General features: G+C 35.8%; 2 protein-coding genes and 2 long non-coding RNA genes across 4 annotated transcripts; 3 read left to right on the top strand and 1 right to left on the bottom strand.

The window, feature by feature from the left end:
* The first annotated feature begins 21 nt into the window (after nt 1–21).
* LOC125490799 lies at nt 22–1,821 on the top strand. The gene is made up of 2 exons (XR_007267912.1): nt 22–312; nt 1,016–1,821. It is a non-coding gene; the product is annotated as an uncharacterized LOC125490799 (long non-coding RNA).
* A 1,168-nt stretch (nt 1,822–2,989) lies between these two features.
* LOC125490800 lies at nt 2,990–3,737 on the top strand. The gene is made up of 2 exons (XR_007267913.1): nt 2,990–3,332; nt 3,530–3,737. It is a non-coding gene; the product is annotated as an uncharacterized LOC125490800 (long non-coding RNA).
* A 1,865-nt stretch (nt 3,738–5,602) lies between these two features.
* On the bottom strand, nt 5,603–6,689 carry LOC105386229 (STING ER exit protein). Its single transcript, XM_011556744.3, has one exon. It carries the CDS (start codon nt 6,555–6,557, stop codon nt 5,913–5,915), a length of 645 nt encoding a protein of 214 aa, XP_011555046.3. The 5' UTR covers nt 6,558–6,689; the 3' UTR covers nt 5,603–5,912.
* A 336-nt stretch (nt 6,690–7,025) lies between these two features.
* LOC105386241 (mitochondrial import receptor subunit TOM40 homolog 1) lies at nt 7,026–24,151 on the top strand. Its single transcript, XM_048630892.1, has 8 exons — nt 7,026–7,257; nt 7,701–7,768; nt 8,221–8,412; nt 8,823–8,954; nt 9,378–9,489; nt 14,969–15,045; nt 17,441–17,537; nt 22,329–24,151. Exons 1-8 carry the CDS (start codon nt 7,128–7,130, stop codon nt 22,466–22,468), a joined length of 948 nt encoding a protein of 315 aa, XP_048486849.1. The 5' UTR covers nt 7,026–7,127; the 3' UTR covers nt 22,469–24,151.
* The last annotated feature ends 109 nt before the right edge of the window (nt 24,152–24,260 follow it).

Below are 24,260 nucleotides of genomic sequence, written 5' to 3'. Positions count from 1 at the left end.
TCGTCACACGTCTATTATGTACCTAATAGTTATCAAAATTAAGGTGAGTCGGGGCAAGCGCGCCTACGGGGTAAGAGCGCCCCCCCCTATTATCTCAAAAACTACTGATGTGGGACTCTTAACGACATCTTACATCCATGGAACAAATCAAATGAAGTTCCGGGTTTAAATCACAGATGGCTCTGCTTGCTCTAATTTGAGATAATGGACATTCTATTTTTAGTGTCATTTTAACATCAATTACGAGATGAGCACGTGTTACAAATCCATTAAAATCTCAGAAAATCATCAGTGTTTGGGGAAACTAATAAGGTGAGTGTATAATTTAAAAGATTTCCTTTAAATCCTTACTTGTATTTTTCTTTTTAGTAGCGAAATTAATAATTTTCTAGCCAATTATAAATCTTAACCTAAAAATTTTCGAGAGGGGTAAGTGCGCCTGAGTACTAGGACCAGCCATTTTTATATGGCGCATTTGCCCCAAGGCAGGGGTTACCAACCATAAGGTGGCCGATTATTTCCAAAATTGCCTTTGATATCTTTTTTTATTTATTTAGCCAAATTCATACTGGAGGCTTGGTAAGTGACTAGTATCACAACTCGAGAACACTTTATGCTAATTTTATAATATAAATTGGTAACCTGCCATAGTATAACTGACTCGGGACTGTCCTTGCGTTTGTAGGGAACATGTATGTTATTGTATTGCAGATTATTGCTCTAAGACCTCGGTAGGTACTGAGTTCTTACCGAATCTTCGGTAAAAATTTGGCTACATACATTTTATTAATTTACAGTGGGGGCCAAGCTAAATGTGACGCGCGCAGTTAAATTTAACTCTTAAATACGACGCATTAATTAAGAACGGTACAAAGTCCAATCTGTTACGCTTAGCTTTTCCCGTACTGTACTAAACTATGTTCAGTTATTAAAGACCCACAATCCAAGTACGGTTCACGTGTTTGGGGGATGTTTCTATAGGTTTGAAATAGGTGTTTTTTTGCATTTGTTTTAGATGGTTCGTAATTACGTTAGAAAAACTGAGGGTCCTTCTTGGTCCAAGGAAACCTTATTTGAAGCAATTGAAGCGGTTCAATCAGGTAGATTATCTGGGTATGAAGCTGCCAAAACATACGATATACCCCGTAAAACAATAATGGATCATGTAAATGGTCGAAGAGGCCAAAAGTCACTCACACAAGGTAGACCCACTGCGTTGTCATCGGAAACGGAGCAAAAATTAGCTTATTGTGTACATGTGATGGAAATGTAATTATAGCCTGAAATTAAAGTTTTTTTTTCCTATTACTGTGATTTGTCATAATTTATGCCAGTATAAAATTTCATCTACACATACATTAAAGTTTTTATCAAAATTCAAAAAGCTACCCACCTATGATTGTTGAGAACCCCTGACTCGAAAGATATGGCGCACTTGCCCCGAATTTCATTTGATGGCCGTAACTTATTTTGTATTGCCATTTTCAAAAATAACCCAAAAGTATTGTGTTTTTTTGTTGACGTTCTTTCAAGTAAATTTGGTGTTTTTCTGCTAAGCATTACTTTTGGCGGTTTATTTTGTGTAGGCGCACTTGCCCCATTTTCAGAGGCAAGTGCGCCTATCTCCATGTTTTTAAAAAACTAGCATTATATCCTAAATTTATCAGTATATTCACTTAATCAACGTAACATTATTATCTCAAATAACCAAAGATTGTAAATTTTATAAATTTACATGTTTAGGTCAGTAAATAGAGAAGATATATTGAGTTGAATTCATCTATGAAAAAACTATGGCGCGCTTGCCCCGACTCACCTTATTTGATTTTATGATATTGTTAACAAATTGCTGGGTAGCTAAAAGAGTCTGTCATCCTACAAAATTGGATGTACTTACCTACCTATGCAACTAATAAATAATTTAAATAATGCATCAACACATTTTTTTCGACATTATTCAAAAAAGCTCAATCAAATGTAATAATTGTCTTATAAAAAGGAATCTTTAAAAATTTGTAAATATTAAGAGATTGAAATGCGAAGGACGCAAATGAAACGTAAGAATTTATATGAAAACACAAAAATGTAATGTTAGGTACTTAATTCATTATTTATTATATGGATCATTTGGTTAAACATAGATACCTATTATGATCTAGTAGACAACTCGTCAAGGACGTATAACTTCTCTTTAGATAATTATTAACTAATAAATAGATAAATTAAGAATACGGAGAGAGAAAATCGTATCTCAAAATTACTTTCTTTAGATTATTATTTTCTGGGTTTACTTAAGTAACTAAAAAGTTAGTTTTTTGTTTTGAAACATTTTGATACATTTTGAAACCAGATTTTTACCCTAAAATACCTATGACAATATCTTGCAATACCACGCAATGAACTGATTTTAAATATGCCCTTTTACACAACGATTGATCCAATTTTTTGTAGTATGAACCTAAGTTATATTAGACCTGATTGGATAATTACCTAATACCGTATATTTAAAATTCAATAACATCCAAATTGTGTTACTTTAGATGGATAAGTACTTATGATTTAAAACATTGTCTTTGGTAAATTGAAGTAGCTAGAATAAAGTAGGTCTAAACACAGCGAATAAGTTTTGATCCAACCGACGCTTTATAATTTAAGATTAGGTAGATTACAGATAAGGTGAACTGAAAAAACTACTGAAATCACTAATTATTTATACTACCTACTTGCCTATTTTAGATAAAATGTGGTTCTTTCTCTGAAAGTAAACACTAGTTCATTCTCCGACTTCTCTTTAATTAGGTATACCTACATATTTATAGATAGAAAATTGTATCTTGGCGTTTAGTATGAAAGTCTGATTTTACCTTGCCCTTGTACGTAAATTTCTGTATTTGGTTAGATTCCCGGCCGAGCCGGAAAGCAGACTAAAATCGGCCAAGTGCCTAGTTAACCATTATTTTCAGGACCGTCCACGATACCCATTCTGTAAAACATTTAACCCTTAATCAAATATAGGGAAATTATTTCCCACTTAGTCTGATTCGAAAAAAATATTTTTATTTTTTTACTGGTAGCTCTGATCAATAACAACATTAGAAACAAAATAATCTTGATTAAGTTTTAAATTTGATTAATGACAACACTTTAAAAAAAACCGCAAGTTGTCATCGTACGTCAATGTCAAAATCACGATTTCAATTTTTCTGTGTCAAAAACGGGTTCTCGTGACATAATTTCAAAATTTTTGGAGAAAAAAATCTGCTAAGTACCTAACCACAATATTATTGTAAACTAAACTTGTTATATAAATGGATTTTATGGTGATTGGCACGGTAAAACTGGTGTTTCTTGCTTTTTCGTAGGTTTAAATAAGTGGGAAATATTTTCCCACTGTTTGTCCCTGCAGTAAAAATATACTAAATTTATCTATACATAAATTATATAATGTTACTTTATTGAACGAAATAATATGTATTGTTTTTGGTAAGTATAAGCGGTTTATGATTTGATTCTTCTTATTTATTTGCAGCATTTTGAAAAAATGGACAAAAAGAAACGTAAAATATCGCTTACTACGAAGAATTTAGAAGAGACTGTCGAAAACATAGCTGATATTGATTTGTCACGCACAGATTCGGAAGACGACTCATGATATGTCAACAGTATTAATTCTCCTTCCGATAGTTACTCAATCAACTTGAGGACTGCATATTTCCTTATTAAAATATTGTTCTTAATACTTTTGTATCATTTTATAGTTTTTTTTCTAACACAAAAAATAATTTATAAAAAAACAAGCAAAGTAGCGGCAACTAGCTTGTATAGAAACTGTAGTAAATATTGATCAAAATTTGTGATCTGTACCGGTTAGTGGGAAATAGTTTCCCACTTGATATTATTTTGCTTTGCAATTACGAATAGTGGGAAATTATTTCCCATCGCAAAACCCCCCTTTCCCCCCACTAAAAAAAATTAAAAACATTTTTTTCGTAATCTACGGACCCAACTTACCTAAAAACCATACATGGTTTACCTTTTTCTCAAAAAAAAACTTCCATTTGATTAAGGGTTAACTATTAAGATTAATATGAAACATAAACAAAAAATTATAATACCTACCTTTTCATCATATTTTATGCCACATTAGTCAAGGTATTTTTCAAAGCACAAAAGTGTACGTGTCATAATTATTTGGCATAACTAAATTTTGTGGAGTAGCTCTTTTAGAAAGATGCCTAGTTAACTCATCCAGGTGCCAAGTTAACTTGCCTCGGTTAATTCATAAACCTTTGATTTTAACCAATAATTGCCATGAGCCATGTAAGTGTAGGTATTGCGGAAAGTTATAATTTTTTTGGAAAACCGTGAGCTTAAATTGGGGAACATTGATTAACTTGTTAGGCAGAACATTTTCAAAACAAGAGAATTGTTATACCTAGATACCTACCAGCAAATATTTAAGTAGGGAAACTCATTTACCTTATTTATTTACCTACTTTCCTTTCCACATGCTAGAGAACTCTTGTTTATTATTTATAACTAGTTGTGCTTACTGTAACCTAAACAGTTTGAAATAAAACAGTTTGAAATAAATCATCAGATTAGTTCACTCCAAAACATAACTAAAACTGTGTAAAAATATTAATCGTAAAATATACAAAATCAGCATTTAAGTATGTGTATTTCTTTATTTACTTTAATCGGGTACATTATATTCAATGTAACTTTCCTTCCTTCATTTACTTGGAAGTCGTATGTGTGGTAGAAAGTACCTATATTTGACTGCCAAAACATTGATTTTGTATCTTATGAATATTTTTTCCAATGCACAATAATAATTCAGTAGAAGGGATTTTCCTAGAAAAGGATTATGGACAGAAGTTTTAGTTAGTTATCCATTTGATTAGGTTACCAATGTAGATAGGTATTAGCTCTATTCTCAGAATAGATACTGTGCCCTTCGTGAATGTGACTTAGTAGATAATTGATCCTGTTTAAGTTCTAAAAGAATAATTTAACTATGATTAAAGTGCCCTTTACCACAAGGAGTAAAAGTAGAGTAGCCTAGTGATTGGCTAAGCCCAGTTCACTCTCATTCATCCCACATTCCTCTAGCATTAAGAAAAATAACTAACTTTTTTATTTATTAATCTTCCTTGAGTCCTAGACCACATCTAAAGTGCCAACTTGTTTTTCTTTATTAATATTTTATTTAAGTATATTAAAAGTTTATATTGTTACCTGTATTTACTCTGCAAAGCATTATTTATTTAGATTGATCTGTTGACTGCCATCCTATTTGTTAATTTGTTAAAAATAAATTTAAATTATAAAATGTTTTATATGAAAATGTAAATAATGTATAAAGTTTTCAAATTCCAATATTCATGATTTTTTTATTTAATAAAACATGCTAGAGATATACTGTGTATGTATCAAATTGTAAATACCTACTTGAATTGTGTAAATCAAATTGTGAAGAATAGAGTGAAGATAAATTATATTTACTCAATTGAATCATTAATAAATTGGAACATTATTATTATACTTATTGATTAAAATGATATTGTAAAACTGTTTTCATATAAATAAAAAAATGTGAGACAATTTGTGGAATTGTGTCATTTATTTTATAGCTCTTTTAGATTAGATTTTACACAACATAAAAATAATAGTAAGTATAACATTGTAGGTACTCACATTTATTTCATAGTTTTTGAACACTGATGACTAATCACATCTTCATACCTCTATAAATACAAGTTCCCCACTCTTACATAATTATAATGGAATTGTGTAAGAAGTGGAGACAGTTCCATATCACCACTTGTATTCTTTATTGCAACAAGGATTACTTTTGGGTTGGATGTCTATTAATGTATGAATGGCTTCTGTGCTATTCTTGGATTAATCTACTGATCAATAAGTGTCCCTCTCACCCTCTTCTCCGTCTGTGGTGCCGGTGTCTCGGCTTGGCGTTTGTTCATTCCCTTTCTTTCCAGTTGTTTCTCTATAATCCTTGCGTTGTTTGCGTAACTGTCAGCCACCTCTCGTGCTTCAATCTCGTCTTCCTCTTCATCAATAGTGGACACGGTCACTGAACTGAATTTACCCATATTCTTAGTGTGTTTTGTGACCATAATCTTCTTTGGTTGCGGGAGTGTGACTTGCTTGTAGATGTCTGTGACGGTCTCCCCGGCGGTCTGGACCAGGGCCCCGCGCATGATGAAGAGCACGTTGGCGTCCTGGTTGGGTTTGTAGAAGATAGGGATGGCACATTTCTTACACTTCAGCCTGTGTTGGCGCTCTATTCCTTTCTCCCTCTTCAAATGTACAGTTTCATCTGTATCTGCTGTTATTTTGTGTGCGTGTTTCGATCCGTCGATAACTCTGGCACCATCGGTGGGCCTCAAGGGTAGGCGGTCTATCGTGCAGTCCAAAATAAGCGACATTTGGCCACAAATGCAGTAGTAAATGTGAAGAGGTTTAGTCTCATTGTACTCCTCTTGATCTTTGGTGTCGGAGCACACAATGCTTCTGGAAACTACTTTCGGCATTGTACAGGGATTATATTGAGTTAGCACTCAGGTAAACGAACAAATTTTATCCAATTGATATCAAAATTTGTAAAACACAAATTTATAAACAAGTCAGTCAACAGCAGGCGCTACTCATCTGTCAATGATATCTGTCAGTTCTGTTCTGTGTATAGAAAACTCTATCTTTGCTCCAAATAATAATTATTTCAACTCTTTCATGATGGTTGATTGAACGCAACAAAGGCAACGTGAAATCGTCAACCATTTTTTTAAACCTATTCGTGATTTCAACAGTTTTTAGATATTTTTTATTTTTATTACAGCCATGTTTAGTTTTATTTTGACTGCAAAATATTTGTTTTCGAACGTACATAAATGGATGTTGCCAGGCTACAAAAAATTATATTCTATTAGTGTTGTAGCACATAACGAATAAAGTAACGTTATTTAGTTTTTATGTGCTGAAGTTGGTGTGACTGGCTGTCATCGAAACTCCGATTGTCTTTTATTCCACAGATTTGTGTTTCATTGCACATGTTCATCGATTTCTGTTGAAATTAGGAAAAGTATAAATAATTCCTCAACAAAATGGGTGGTATAGCAAGCAGATACCGAGTGTCTAACTCTGCATTGAGTCCCACGGATATAACAAACCTAGAAAATGCAAACAAACGTAATAACCCGGGAACGTTAGATGAATTGCACAAAAAGACCAAAGGTAAGTTTGTGAGGGACTTCTATTATGAAAACGTGCATGGTTAATCATGAAAACTCTTATTAGAGTCTTGTCTGACAAGTTTATGTTTGTATTCAGTCAGAAAGTGATAGTAAACAGAACTACCATTGACCAAAAAGTTTGGTTATCTTGTGATGTAATATATAAATCTTTTATGTGTAGGATGGTGCAAATGTATCAAATATTACCTGGTGATAACCTCATGCGAACCCTTTTACTTAGTACTATAAATAAAATGTAAGGGCCCTATGTGCCCTTTACGCAAACCAATTTTTGTGTCCACTATTTACTTATTGATAAGATAATAAAATATGACATCACATCATCCTAAATTGTATTATTAATGCTTTCTTGTTTGCATAAAATAAATTATGTTAATTTTTAAAATAAGTTGTTATTTATCAAATTTCATTATTATTTTTCAGAGGTTATGCCAGTAAATTTTGAGGGTGGCAAACTAATGGTCAACAATGGCATATCCAATCATTTCCAGGTAAGATGGGAGTACTTAAAGTTTTCTAGTATAATATAGTATATGGCACAGTTTAAGACTGTTTGCAAATTTCCAATAAAAATTACACCACACTATTGTTTATAATATAAGTAAAATAATAATCAATGAAAAGTGGTGCATTACATGAGTATTGATTGCCGTAGGGTGGAAACTGCCAAGCCTATTTCTATGTTTATGTTCTTCTAAAAACTAAGAACCCATATCTATTTTTAAACAAATATTTGCCTGGCACAGGAATCAAACTTGGGACCCACTGATGTCAGCATAGCTAACTAACTGTGCCATAGAGTTTACCAAGAAACAATCTTATTTTATAAGCAAAGCTAACAGCATGTTACACAAATAATTAGCACATGAAAACATGTATCTTCACTGATAAGCTTTTACGTGGCTGAGCTTATTGACTCAATATACCCAACTATCCATTCCAGATGAGTCACACATGGACCATGAGCTCACAACAGACGGGCTACAAGCTCGGAGCCACGTACATTGGCACCAAGCAGCTGTCACCGACGGAAGCCTTCCCCGTGGTCCTCGGGGAGGTGGATCCTTCGGGAAATGTCAACTTCAACCTCATCCACCAGCTCACTCCTGAAGTCAGGGTCAAGCTCGCTGCACAGGTATGGTATTGGTTTATGCATAATATATTACCAATGTTGCTGTTTTAATGACACTCAATACTTTTAGTTTGCCTATTTACAATTTTTAGATAGATAGATAGATAGAATATTCTTTATTTGTACACATAAAAGAAACTTACAAAAACTTAAATACTAACAAATATGTACAAAAATGGCGGTCTTATCGCTTAAAGCGATTTTTTCAAGACAACCTTAGGGTGGAAGGATATTTTGTCACAATTTTATTGAAGTGATAAAATTTTCTCTATGGTTGCCTCCTCTTAATTTTCAAAATTTATTTTTTCCTTCCTTTTACACATTTGTACAGTATACCCTTGTGAGCAGGATATCTTTTGCAATACCCATAATATTGAAATTGTTACTCTAACCTCCTTCCTTTTTGCTTACAGGTGCAAGAATGCAAGCTGACGGCCACACAAGGTACAGCAGAGTACAAGGGCCCGGACTACACGCTGGCCCTTGCACTCGGCAAGCCGGACCTCAGCGACTCCTCGTCTGTGCTGGTGGGACACTACTTGCAGGTACATACTTGAATTATTGTGAACGAATAGTTGCCTGCGATCTTTCCTTCGAAAAGGTTTTCTTGTGGGGTTCTGGGAAATTTTAATGTAGCCTATGTGTTATCTAACAGGCTACATTAAAATCCAGTCACCCTGACTTCCTTCATATCAAATTTCATTAAAGTTGCTCTAGCCGTTTTCTCGTGAATGAGTGTTACAATCATGCCTCTTTGCAAACTTTCACTTTTAGAATCATTCTTATAGTGTGAAGATTTGACTACTTGCTAGTAACTCTGTCGAGGTTCTGGTAATAATCATAATGTTACCTAGCTATGTTTGCCTGTTAGAGTTTTCCATTCGACAACTTATTTGACCATAGCATGCCAACAAAATATCTCTGCCCACCTGCCTTATCATTCTAATTTCCCATCCCTTTCTCCACAGTCGGTGACCCCGCGGCTGGCGCTGGGCGCGGAGCTGGTGTACCAGGCGGGCGCGCGCGTGCAGGGCGGCGAGGTGGCCATCGCCTCCGCCGCCATGCGGTATACTATGCCCGGTGAGTACATAATACATTATATATACACATAATGCTCACGACTGTAATCTACGCAGGGCTAGTCAGAGGTGACTATCAAACAAGTCACCCGCTTTTCCCTGTAAATTTGCACTCACGTGATAGCGAACCGTTTTTACCCGACTGCCGAAGGAGGAGGGAAATGTTATTGAATGAGTACAATTCTGTTAGGATCTGTGCAGGTTTTTTCACAATGTTTTCCTTCACCCTAATGGACGTGGTTTAATTGCACTTAAGATTCCTTATTGCTAAAGAATTCACTGACAAATGCAATTATATGACATGTAGCCTAAATAAAACAATGTACAATGCATGTTGTAAATCTGATTGTATCAATTTCTTTGATACTAATTTGTACGTAGATAATTTTAAGTTGACTTGGGACAGTTTATTTTTGTCCTCAAATCAGAAACGACGTCTAGCTACAGAAGTAGCTCATCTTATTAACTCAGTTATAAGCATTATAACGAAGAAAACTTGTGTCCCTATTGACACCGTCAGTAGTAATACTGATAATAGTAATAGTACAGTAGATTTAAATTAGATTCTCAGACAACGGGAGAGCATCATAGCGTTGATATAAAGATTGATTCAGTTCACTGCTCTCTCGGCTCAAAACTATGAAAGAACAAGACATTTAAGAATGAATTTAAAGTGGTACATCAGAATATTCAGAGTCTTTCTTCTAAATTGTTAGAAATAGAACTATTTTCGGAAAAATTTAACATTGATTGTTTATGTATCACAGAACATTGGTTAGACGAAAATAAAATGATGTTCCAATTGAAAAATTACAAACTTATAAGCTGTTTTAACAGAAAGTGCAACGAGCATGGCGGGTCACTTATATTTCTTAAAGAAAATTGTAAATGTAAAGAACGAAAGGACATAGTTGCTCTTTCTGTTAAACACCATATAGAAATTTCATGTGCAGAGCTAAACAAGTATATAATAGTATGTACCTACAGGCCACCTACTGGTGATTTCATTGGGTTCCGCTCATCTGGCATAATCTTTATTGACCAAAACTCATTTCGCATAACTCGTATGGTCTAAACTTTTTTGGCCGAACCATCACTTTGCCAAGACTTATGTGGCATAAGGCTCGTTTCGTCTAAAACTCTTTAGGCACAATCTTTAAACACCTAAGTTTCGTTTGCTCAAATTGATGTTCGTCTATACCTATGTATAATCTTGTTTCTCCTAATGTTATCTTAATAAAATAATACATTAAGTATGTAGTAAATGTACAAATTGTGGTATTTTTCTCCTACATCCCGAAAATCACGATATTGTATGATCAAAAAATCGAAAGTTAACGACCAATATAATTATTAAAAACCCCATGAGATCGAAACCTAAAAATAGGTGCGACGACGAGCAAAGCGAGGAGGAGCGTGTTAGGTGCACATGTCATCAAAACTAAAGTGGAGCGCAGCGAAGCGGAGCGGAGCGTTTTCCAAACAGCGGAAACAATACAATGCACCAGTTTGCGCTATGTAGGGAGACGCTCCGTCAAAGATAAAGCCAAACGAATATTATTACTTTGTATAAACCTATGCCATAGCATTATTAGGCTATTCAAGATTTGGCCATACCATTATTAGGCTAAACAATGTTATGCGAAATAACTTTTTACTAAACGAGATTTATGCCGTACGATTTTCGGCGTAACGAGACTTTGACCAAACGTTACTATGCAATACGAGATTAGGCAAAAAAATCTTATGCCAAAAAAGGTAGAACCGATTTCATTACCTTTGAGACTGTCATGGAGGATGTTCTAAGGTTAGCTTCCAATAGTAAAAAGGAAGTAATAGTGTGTGGTGACTTTAATGTTGACCTATTAGGTGACTCTCCTAATAGGTCGAAATTACTGTTACTTTTTAAATCATTTAATCTTTTTAATGTCTTTCTGGAACCAACTAGAATTACATCCACGTCGGCCACTTGTCTAGATAACATATTCTGTAACTGTGAGTTTAAAGACAGTAGTGTGATAAATTGTCTGAGGTCGGACCACAGTGGGCAGACCATTACCTTAGTAAACACTGACAAGACAAATAAAACTAAGGTGAGATGCAGACCGATTACTACAAAGAAAATTGACAATTACTTGAAGAAACTAGACGAAAAACTTCCGAAGGTTAAAGTAGATTGCAATTCTAATGAGATGTATACTAACTTATTTAAGATAATAGCTGATGAGTTTGAGAGTAATTTTGAAACGAAGGAAGTTTTGATAGACAATAAAATTAAATTTTGTGACTGGGCTACAGATGGTATTCGCAAAAGCAGGGCGACATTATATGATCTGTATGAGATGAAAACATTCATACTCCGCCCTGACTTTCAATCTTATGTGAAGAAATATAGCAAAATGTACAAATGTGTCTGTCACTGTGCGAAGACAATTTTTATTAATAACAAGATTAAAGACTCGGCTAACAAATCTAAGGCCATTTGGAATATTATTAATAACGAAACGGGGAAGAATCGAACACGCGAGACTAATTTATCTTTAAAGGTAGGCAATGACATAATAACATCAAATGACGAGGTGGCGAGAGTCTTTGAAGAGTTTTTTACGAACATTCCTTTAGAGACTACTTGCAACCTAGATTCTTCAGCTACATTAGCTAAAACCCTGATGAAGGAGAACGCACCTTCAACCGATAAGGAATTTAAATTCAGATATATTAATACATTAACTATTATAAAAACATTTAAGTCCTTAAATATGAAGAAAACTGAAGACTTGTGGGGAATGTCAGTTAAATTTGTTCTTTCTATTATTAATAAAATCGCCCCAATTTTGGCTAACATTTTTAATAAATGTATCGCTGAAGGTGTGTTCCCAGATCTTATGAAATTGAGTAAAATTATACCTCTGTTCAAGAGTGGGGATATGGAGGACCCTGCAAATTTTAGGCCTGTCTCGGTTCTTCCAGTTTTGAGTAAAATATTTGAGAGGGTCATACTCAATCAGATGCTTTTGCATTTCAATGAAGCTCGATTGTTTCATAGCCAGCAGTATGGTTTTACAAAAGGAAAATCAACAACCGATGCCGGTACTGCGTTAATTAAGCACATATTTGACGCCTGGGAAGACCATCACGATGCTATTGGAGTCTTCTGTGATCTGTCGAAGGCGTTTGATTGTGTAGACCATCAGACTTTAATTTCGAAACTGAGATACTATGGAATAGGAGGAAAGGCTTTAGATTTGATAGCTTCATATTTAGACAAGAGGCAACAAAGGGTTGATATTAACAATACTAAATCACAGGGGGCTCATGTAAAGATAGGCGTCCCTCAAGGATCTATTCTAGGACCATTTTTATTCCTGATTTATATTAATGACTTGCCTTTTATGGTTGAAAAATTGACTAATATAGTTTTATTTGCTGACGATACTTCTTTGCTTTTTAAAGTTAAAAGAAGTGAAAATAATTTTTATGAAATTAATTCTATTCTATCTGACATACACGATTGGTTTACCGTAAATAATCTTTTATTGAATTCTAAGAAAACGAAATGTATTAAATTTACACTGCCGAATGTTAGACAATGCGATACTAACATTATTCTAGATGGGAATAAATTGGACCTAGTTAATGATACTGTCTTTCTTGGTATGACTATAGATTCAAAGTTACAGTGGGGACCTCACATTGCCAAATTGGCTGGAAGGTTGAGCTCGGCAGCTTTTGCTGTACGGAAAATTAGACAACTGACCGACGTTGAAACCGCCAGATTAGTTTACTTTAGTTATTTCCACAGCTTATTGTCGTATGGCATTTTGCTTTGGGGTAGAGCCGCCGATATTGAAACTATATTTGTAGGTTCTACCTTTTTTGGCATAAGATTTTTTTGCCTAATCTCGTATTGCATAGTAACGTTTGGTCAAAGTCTCGTTACGCCGAAAATCGTATGGCATAAATCTCGTTTAGTAAAAAGTTATTTCGCATAACATTGTTTAGCCTACTAATGGTATGGCCAAATCTTAAATAGCCTAATAATGCTATGGCATAGGTTTATACAAAGTAATAATATTCGTTTGGCTTTAACTTTGACGGAGCGTCTCCCTACATAGCGCAAACTGGTGCCCTGTATTGTTTCCGCTGTTTGGAAAACGCTTCGCTCCGCTTCGCTGCGCTCCGCTTTGGTTTTGATGAACATGTGCACCTAACACGCTCCTCCTCGCTTTGCTCGTCGTCGCACCTATTTTTAGGTTTCGATCTCATGGCGTTTGTAATAATTATATTGGTCGTTAACTTTCGATTTTTTGATCATACAATATCGTGATTTTCGGGATGTAGGAGAAAAATACCACAATTTGTACATTTACTACATACTTAATATATTATTTATTAAGATAACATTAGGAGAAACAAGATTATACATAGGTATAGACGAACATAAATTTGAGCAAACGAAACTTAGGTGTTTAAAGATTGTGCCTAAAGAATTTTAGACGAAACGAGCCTTATGCCACATAAGTCTTGGCAAAGTGATGGTTCGGCCAAAAAAGTTTAGACCATACGAGTTATGCGAAATGAGTTTTGGTGAATAAAGATTATGCCAGATGAGCGGAACCCATATTTGTATTACAGAAAAGAGCCATCCGCTCTATATACAAACTTGGTTCCAGGGATTCATTGAGAGAACTATTTAAAGAAATTAACATCCTTACAGTTCCATGTCAGTTCATTTTTTCCAATTTAATGTATGTACGAAAGAATATTTCAACTTATGATACAATTGGCAGTAATCATGACATTAATACTAGGAACAAGCATAAGCTGGCTTTTCCAGCGATGCGTCTGGCGAAAGTTAATAAATCGTTTTTAGGGTACTGTATTAGATTTTATAATAAGCTTCCAACAGAAGTTGCTCAAATGCCAGAGAATAAGTTTAAGTGTTACATTAAAGAGAAACTCAGTAAAAAAGCTTATTATAAAATTGATGATTACTTAGAGGACGTTAATGCATGGCTGTGATAAGTAGTTAGCTCTGCTCATATTATTATAATAATAATTATTAAGCTTATATGTATTGTATACCAACTAGTTTTAAGTCTTTTTTTGAAAAGATGGCTCAGGAGTTTCTTGCCTCCGTTCTTCTCCTTAGACAGAAAGAGCCCCCCCTTATCCGAACGGAGAGTAATTTGTAAAAATTGACGTTCATCAGAAAATTTTATATTTGTACGATGAATAAAAAATTTTGACTTTGACTTTTTGACTTTGTTCAGTATGACAGGATTTCACGGCCTCACGAAGGTGAGCAGAAACCTTAACCATGACTAGAAGAATATATTTAACATCATATTACACACACAACACACACACAAAAAATACTCTACATTATACTATAAGTCCTATGTCGTTTGATTGCCTTATATCTGGTAAGCAAGGTTCTCATAGTTAGTAAAGTTTTAACCTGTTTTCTGTCTCCCCAGGGTCGGAGGTGTCGGCGACGCTCGGAGCAGCCGGTCTGCACCTGTGCTACTGGGCGCGCGCCAGCGAACAACTGCAGGTGGGAATAAATCTGATAACTATTTATAAAGTAAAGTTGAGTCGCGCGCGCGCATCTACCCGGGTGACAGCGTACGATCCTTTCTACGGCGATAAATTATTTCGTGTCGTTATAATGACGAAAATTGTAAAGTGCAGTGCGTGTAATATAGTTATAGACGAACTGCTGTCTTATATGCAAAATAAAGTGTCGGTGATTGATGATGAAACGCTTGTACGCCTATGCTCATCCGCATTTACTGGTGATGAGATCAAGAAGTCAAAAGCATTATTATTTGACTCGGTTCCAACAGATCGAAGAAAAATTCTACGAAAAAACAAAGGAAGAGAAGCGAGAGATTTGGTGGATATGGTCAGTTTGTTTAGATCAGCAGAGCCCGATACGATACCTGTGTTTGTGGCTCGAGATTTAGACAGGCTGCCTCCGATTACGTTTGATCACTTGGACTGTACTAAATTACTTAAAGATCTTCTGAAAGTGCAAACAGATATTAAAGAGATTAAATGTACTTACGCTACAACAACTCAGCTTAAGGATCTACAAATGGAATTTCATGATTTCAAACATGAATCATTGCCTCAATGTTCAGTGTTTAATAATAATGTAAATAAAAAGCGAGGTACCTGGACATTGGATAGCGGACCCATGGGCTTGTGTAGTCAAAATGATTCTATGAATTTACCTACAAGCCCACAGTCTCCGAAATGTGTGCAAGAATCTACACAACAGTATAGAGATATTGAATTGTTAACGCCTGCGGTACCTACGCAAAACAACTACGATGCGCTAGCCCATTCGCCAATATCAGCTGTTGCGGGTAGCGGTCACGTCTGTGCACCGGGCGCGGGCGGCCCGAGCGGGCGCGATGTCTCAGAGCGTGCCCCGATAGCAACCGTCGTCGTCGCCGCCACTGCCGCAAACATGACGTCACCGGAGGCCGGTCCAACCGGATCTTATTCGTCTAATATTGTGGAACGGATGACACTTGCGCATGAAAATAACTGCTCACCACGTATACCTAATGACGGCAACACAGGGTGGGTAAAAGTAACGAAACGCAAAAACACTTCGAAATACCGCTTTACTGGAAAATCAGGCATAGCAAAGGATCATGCGTGTAAATTTAAGGCCGCGGAAAGAAAAGTACCCTTCTTCATTACAAATGTACACAAAGAAACTTCCGAAACGGACATTATTGAGTACATTTACTCGAGGACCCAGGAAACGGTATCACTACACAAAATAAACTCAAAGAAACAAAATGACCACATAGCGTACAAGATGTTTGTGTTGAACAGGAACGTGCCTGTATATTTGGATGAAACGTTTTGGCCGCAAGGTATAATCTTCAGGCGCTTCGTTAACTTTGATCATAAAACAGCGAACGGAATTTTTTCTGTAAACGAAACCGAGAGACAAAATAATGGATAGTCGTCTTTACAGGTTTGCCAGTTTCAACTGTAAAAGTGTGAAACGTTCGATAGACGGCATAAGAGAACTGTGCAATTCGTGTGATCTCATAGCACTACAAGAGACATGGTTACTGCCTACGGATATACCATACTTAAGTACAATTAACAAAGAGTTTGGTTGTACGGGGACATCTGCTGTGGACACTTCAAGTGGAATATTGCAGGGAAGACCGTTCGGAGGAGTGGCTCTGTTATGGAGAACTAGTGTCTTTCAAAATGTGTCGGTTTTAAATTGCAATAATGTTCGTGTGTGTGCCATAAAAATAATAACGAGTGATCGACCTGTGATAGTAATGAGTATCTACATGCCAACAGATTCTAAGGATAATTTACCCGAATTCACGGACTGCCTTGGGACTGTAAGTGCTATTGTTGACGAATATGGTATCGAATCAGTGTTTTTATTGGGTGATTTTAATGCTCATCCGCTTGAATTATTTTTTAACGAGCTATCTGATTTTTGTCAAGAACAAAATTGGTCTTGTATCGATGTTGATAAACTGGGAATATCCTCTGACACTTACACCTTTATTAGTGAGGCTCACGGTACACGAAGGTGGTTAGATCACAGTATCATAACACAATCGGTTGTTAGTTCTGTGTCCAATGTGTTTGTCAAATATGATACTTTGTGGTCTGACCATTTTCCTTTAATAATTGAGTGCAATTTAAATCTTATTACACCAAAGTTAGCTTCTAAAAGCATTAAAGACAATGGAGTGGTGTGGGGGGATAGAAACGAAGACGAAGTTGCCTCCTACAAATACTTTTATATTTTAGATTATAATCAATGAAGTATTACAAAGTATGAGCTCCTAAGGTGGAAGTTCATTTATGACAAATCGAATTTTCGTCGAGTCGTAGAGCAAAAGTTATAGGCTTTATTATTTTGAACACCCTGTATAACTGTAAACACCATTCAGGTGGTGGCGGAGCTGGAGACGTCTCTGCGCGGGATGGAGTCGGTGGGCTCGGTGGGGTACCAGGTCGAGCTGCCTAAAGCTGACCTCGTGTTCAGAGGTACGTACTACTGGCTGTTGCAAGATTTGCCTTAAGGGTCTGCAATAGGGAATCGAGGGTTGGCATTGTCATAGAATTATGTAGTAAATGATGCTCTACAGCCTTGAAAAAAATCACACAGGTAATTGAAGAGTCTAGCTAGGTGCTGAATCATTCGAATTTAAGTAAATGATTATGGATAACTGTAAATTAATTTCAGAATATCAAGAAAAACCAGTCAATCACACTCCCGTATTGTAACAACTGTGTCGTAATTATAAAGAATTTTCATATGATTTTTATCATATTATAAAGTTAAAGGCTTGGACTAGGCGCTAAATACCTTGTTTTTTAATAAACACACACTTATTTTGTGTAAATTAATCCCAAACTTGAGCAATTTTTTTCCCTCAAATCTTCATACAAATATCTATGGCGGCTTTCTGTGTTATAAAATCATAAACACAAGTGACGTTTGACTCAGTTGGCCGCTGGCCTCCAAAGAAGGGTCACGTCGGTTTAGGCAGCATTGACAGCTCGCGATCTTATCGTGTACAGATACAAAATCACTGCACATTGGTTGTCATTGCACTTTTTCAACTTTTATGACACCAACATAATTTGATTTGAAATTGAGGAAGCATAATTCTTCCAGTATATTCAATACATTAAATTAAATTAGATAGTGTGCAATATTCTCGTGATATTACAGTCTCGTAAAGGTCTGATGAGGAGCAGGAATATAGCGAATGGATCTAAGTGATGACAATACGCACGAACATTAGGTTAGGGATCAAAAATACAGTCTCTTGGTGCTGGTTGAGGTATGGTCTCGTGAGGATCTGATGAGGGCAGTAACACGGTGGTGGCTCAATTTTATTTCAAAGATGTTAATAGCTAAAAGCATCGAGTTTGGGCTATTAAGTATGTTTTTCAGAGAGAGAGAAAGAGATTTTGTTTTTCCTCTGGATGTGTTAGGTTTACTGGGTTTACTAAGTTCATTCTGTTAATGGCATCAAGTTGTTATGTGTTCATAAGTAATAATTATTTATTAACAAAATGCTGTTGATTCTCCACGAAAATATAAAAATAAAAATAAAATAAATAAAAATAAATTCGTAACGTAAAATTGTCAATGACGGAATTTCTTCTATAGACAGTAGCCACAAAAAAAACAAACGATAGATGGCGTGATTTGAAGATAAAGATACATTTTTTCGACACATAGACAGCAACAACAAAAAAAATACAGATTTAAAGAAAAGAAACACACAAAACAACAAAGAAAAAAAAAGGATACACATCAAAATAACTGGAAAAAATATAAGCCCCAATTTACTTGTGTGGGACAGGGAGTACCATAATATTTTTTTTGGGGTACTCCCCATCTATGCGAAATATAAGCTTGATATCTTTACCCGTTTCTGAGAAAAAGGGCGGTGACAGACAGTCAGTCAGACAGACGGACAACAAACAGATCCTATAACGGTTGCTTTTTTTCTTTTGACGTTAGAAACCCTAAAATTAAGTAAAAATATTATGCTGCCAAAAAATGTACTTACAGGTATTGAAAAAGCGGTATATAAACAAATTATACCATTATAACCAGCAGAGGGTTCACCATTTAGCTGAATGTTACTTAGAAAACGGCCTTGAGTGGCGGTCAAGTTGGTCCCCGCCTGCGATACTTTCCATTAACATTGGGACTCGTTTTCATGTTTTTAGCGTACAGTCAGGTTTTTAGTTTTTTATAATTGTATTTTTTTATTTGTAACTTTTTAGTTGTTTTTATTTTATGAAATTTTACGTCGGTAGGTAGTTCATGATCATTTTTTATTTCAATAATTTTGGTGTTGTTATTTAAATACCTTCAATATGCATATTTTTGTAATGTGAAAATCAAGTCCTTTCATTTGATACCTTACACGGCAAAGTTGAATTATTATTTTTTCGATCATCACGTTATGTCCTCAAGAGGGCGCTATGTACATTTTAATGGAACGTCACATAGCCTATAGCCATCGCGCCATCAATACTAGTGGAGGTTAATATAACATATAGCTAAAAAACATAGCAAGTGATTTGCTCGCAACGAATAGCATTCGCTTTATGAACGCGCAAATGCTGCTATAATTATAACGCGACGCGCCCTCGCGATCTTAGCTCGCAAAATTGGACAGCGTCTGCCCGCGGCCGTTGCCACGATGCTACTGCTAGTCTACTAGTCTGCTTTTTCTAGCAGTGCTAGAAAAAGCGGAGCCGCGAGGCCGCAAGACGTGGCGCGCGATAACCGCGCAGGCGATATTCACTTGCTTTGTAGCGTCTCGCTCTCTCAACGGTGCAACGTCGCGCGACTCGCGTGTGAGAGAGCGAGACGCTGCGAAGCTGCAAGCTTCACTACGCAATAGCGCTCCGCTATCTGCTGAAATTAGCTCCGCAGTAGCGATTTGGCAACGGCCACGGGTGGCCGCTATGCTAATTGTCCCTCGCGCAACGTTGTAAATTACGATCGCGTTGTTTGTTTTGTTGCATTTGCGTGCTGTAAATAAATATTTCTAAATATACATAATAATAAATAGTTTAAATAGTAACGTATTAAAATAGGTATAGTGTTTATTTAGGTTTAGTGTAAAATTGTAAATAAATAGTGTTTGTGTAAGTGTAAATAGGTACTTTCTAACGGACAATTTGGTTCTGAGGACAATTTCGTATTTTAAATGTTTTGTGATTGTGTGTGATTGAACTTTGACTGGACAATTTACCTATCTTTACTTTACGTGTGTTTTCGTACGTGGATGAAAGGATATTACTTTGTGGTTTTAAAGTGTTTTGTGTAAATAGTTTTTGCAATTAAAGAACGTTTGACAATAATTCATAAAAATGAAGAGAAACAGTGATGTGCCATTATGGAAACAGTGATGTGCCATTATAGACAGTCCTAAGCCTGTAAAGTATGAAGGAAAGTTCATTGTTTTTTCATCATTTTTTTTGCTCTTCAATATCGTTATAACGTAGCGGATTAAATAACCTGCGATAAATGTTTAACATAGCGTCTGTAGCGTGTTATCAAAATGTAGCCGTTTTTCCCACCACTAATCAATACGCTTCTAACAATACCTCATACATCAAAATCTATCAAGCCGTTTAGGCTACAGGAGGGAACAAAGAAACAGACAAACATTCATATATACATACATACAATCAAAAAACATTACCCTCCTCCTTCGGCAGTCGGGTAAAAAGGAGTAAGACAGGGGGTCATTCTGAACTTTTGCTCTACGAGTTTTGGAAATTAACAAAAAAAAACCTTTTTCATAGAAACTTTGTTGGACATGTGACTTTTTACCATGGAAAACGAATTTTTCTTTTCGCGAATTTGCAAATCTCGTAGAACAAAAGTTGTTCAGAATTACCCCTTGAGTCATCCCCTTTTGGTTTAGTATAGCCCTTTTGCGACACTATGTATTTACTTTGCTTTGTCGTCGGGGTTCAGTTGGCTGGAGGATGCCCGAAACTTATTATCTACACTTTAATACTTTTAGTTACCTTTCTACAAGTAAATACCACATTTGTTTGAGAAAGCTAATCGGGTTCCGAGTATAGAGTAAAGTGGCACCCCTATTAATTTCTACTCTTTCCTGGTGCCTACCAGTGTAAGTAAGAATTATACTTACTTACCCTAAAATCACCCAAAATGTACTTGAACATAATTGTCAATAAAGTTGGCGAGTAAAAGTTTATCGACCCACTGTGCAAACTTACATGTGTGCGTGTCACTGCGTGTGCTGTGTGAAGAGCATTGAAAACCCAAAATTGGCGCGGCACGTCACCCTGTACGGGCCCTTAAAAGACTATGAGTTCTACGATAAACAATATGGGCTTGTACACTAAACTGCGTTGTGACGTCGCATCGCAAAAACCTGTGACAGTAATCAAGCATTTGCCTGTAAGTCTGTACAGGTTTGATAGTTTGCCGAAAACTATAAAAGTTTACGTTTTCTCGCATACTAAGTGGCGCCTCTAATGGAAACTATCATGAAACTTTTGACAGATAATTGTATGCAGATGACAGGAGAAAACGTAAACTTTTTTAGTTTTCATAAATAGCAAAACCTGTACTAGAGGGTCTGACAACTGTCCTAACAGTCGCAGCGTCGCAACGCAGCTTTGTGTACGGTGGCCTGCGCCTAAAAGTATACAGGCGGAGTTTTTAAAATAGCTATCTCAAGCTCACATACTGCTCAAGCACATCCAAATAAACACCACTGTTACACACATCACACACAACACGTCCCCGGATTTATAACAGATGTAGCTGGTCCCTTCATCATCAGGGATCACTATTTTAAGAACTCCGCCTGTATACTTTTAGGCGCAGGCCACCGTACACTGTACGTATACCCGTTACACCGTTTTTCTGTGGGAATACCAAGAAAAAAATCCTTTTAATGTGGTTGTCTGGAAAAGATTACTTTTAGTAATAAGGCCGCCGATTGTACTATTTATTTTCTTTTCTATGTTTGTGAAACTGTTTTTGTTTGTGTGCAATAAAGAGTATTTTATCTTTATCTTTACCATGATAAAACGTAGCCTATGTATTAATCCGGTTTGCTAGCTTCCTGCGTTCCTAATTTCATCGAAATCTGTTCGGCGTTGTTTTTGTGGAAGAGTACCTAACATGATGGCTTGTTGTCAAAATTTTGAGTATAAGATTAGGATGAAAGTAGTATATTTGGTTAGCATTTAAGATACAAATCATACATCTACACAAACTTTGGGCATAACTAACTAACAACCAATACTCTCCCCCAGGCATGGTAGACTCCAACTGGAACATCGGCGCGGTACTCGAGAAGAAGCTCCAGCCTCTGCCCTTCACGTTCGCACTGTCCGGCATGGCCAATCAGGCCAAACAGCAGTTCAAGTTCGGATGCGGCCTCATCATTGGTTAGGGGCGGCGCTAGTGTGCTTGTGCTCGATGGTGATTGGCTGGTTTTGAAGCGGATTCGATGTGGCGCGTGGGTGGAGTGATTTGGTTGGCTGGTTTTGGGTGTAGGTTTTTGTAAATGTTTATGGATTGTAAGTTTAACAAATAGCGTACAAAAACAACGTTTTCCAACGTGGCAGGACCTCCTACCAGTTACAGTTAATACATTGAATGTATGCTGTTCATTTATTTTCTACATAAACATAGTGTTGATGGTGCTACGCTATCGCTATCTGATTTAATTTAAAGAACTCAGAAATCTATACAAAATAACTTACGCCGCCGCCCGCCGCCGCTCGAATTCGCTTCAATACAGTCGCAGATATTAAAAACTTTAGTTGTTTGTGTGAGAGATTGACGTATGTTTAGGATATTTGTGTTTCGATTCCGTTCCAACGTTTGGGGCGAATGTTAACTACGCCTCGAGCTTATTGAGAAGTTAACTACCGGTTAAAGTGATGTTAGTTCCAACCAGCTTTTCAATAATCACAAGGCTAAATGAAATTAACATTAAGTTTTGCAATGTTATGACGATAAAAGAATATAATAGAACCCTTCTATCTAACTATAATCCTTAGTAAGGATGTGAGACAGATATTCAATATTTCTTTTCCCATAAATAGTTTTACACCAAAGTTGCGATAACGAATACGATGAACACATTATGATTCCTATCAATTTTTGTATCACAAAACTAGAATGAATGGTTTTGTTAATTGTATACTTGCTGCCTAAAGTATAAGCACATTTTGGAAAACTTAATTATTGTGGACATTATAATAACAAAGTATACTTACTTAATTATATGTATACACTATACATTGAGGTGAACAAATGATTATGAAATGAGTACCTTTGAACGGTTTCCCGTGGGAATTCCGGGATAAAAACTAGCCAGAGCACTCAGGGAAAATGTACCGTTACATTATTTAAATATTATCTTTAATCAGTTCATTACGTTTTAAGTGCCAATTTCTCCATTCTCGGTTAGAGCATAACCATTTTTTTCAACTGTGCCAGTGATTATTATAATGTCCATAATTGTGTGTTTTAAATAATTAATTAATTCTGAACATGCTTACACCAGTAACGCATTTATAATGTCACTCTAGGTTTAAAAAACTCATTTCTTCATTTTATGATTACTTTTCAATGTAGATAGTTTGATTATTGTTATCTTTAGTTCTTCTTGTAACCTGTATAAATGAAATGAGCAATTTAGTTTTATATTTTCTTGGGCATTCATTTTAGTTAGATAATTTATAGTATATATTTCTAGGTAGGAACCGATTATGATGTATGTAAACATTGTAATTCGGTGCAGAAATATACCTACTTAGTCTATCATTACACAAATATTGAAGTATTCTTGGAACGTGATTCTAACTGACCAAATAGCTCAACTTATATCCATACAATTCAAACTTATACATAGAGTATTTCGTCTCTTTCACGATAGCTACAATCTCTAACGAGTAAGCGAGATACATATAGTTTTGTCAGCTGGATATTCCTAGAGTGACAGATTATGATTCAACCTTCGTTAGAAGGCACTGTATGAATGTAGATAGTTTTGGTGTCCTGTACATATTATAATATGCCTGTTGTTAAAATGTTTATTTTTAATAGAGTTATGTTAATAAATCAATGTGGTGCATTTTTATTTACTTACAAAGTTCATACCTCTTACAGAGAGCCTGGGGCCAAGTAGGTAGTATTAATAAGAATTTAAATTAAGTAATAAAAATATGGATAGT

The sequence above is a fragment of the Plutella xylostella genome, chromosome 27 (genome assembly GCF_932276165.1).
Source record: "Plutella xylostella chromosome 27, ilPluXylo3.1, whole genome shotgun sequence".
In the NCBI taxonomy this organism is placed as follows: domain Eukaryota; kingdom Metazoa; phylum Arthropoda; class Insecta; order Lepidoptera; family Plutellidae; genus Plutella; species Plutella xylostella.
This window is presented reverse-complemented; position numbering and strand designations above follow the sequence as displayed.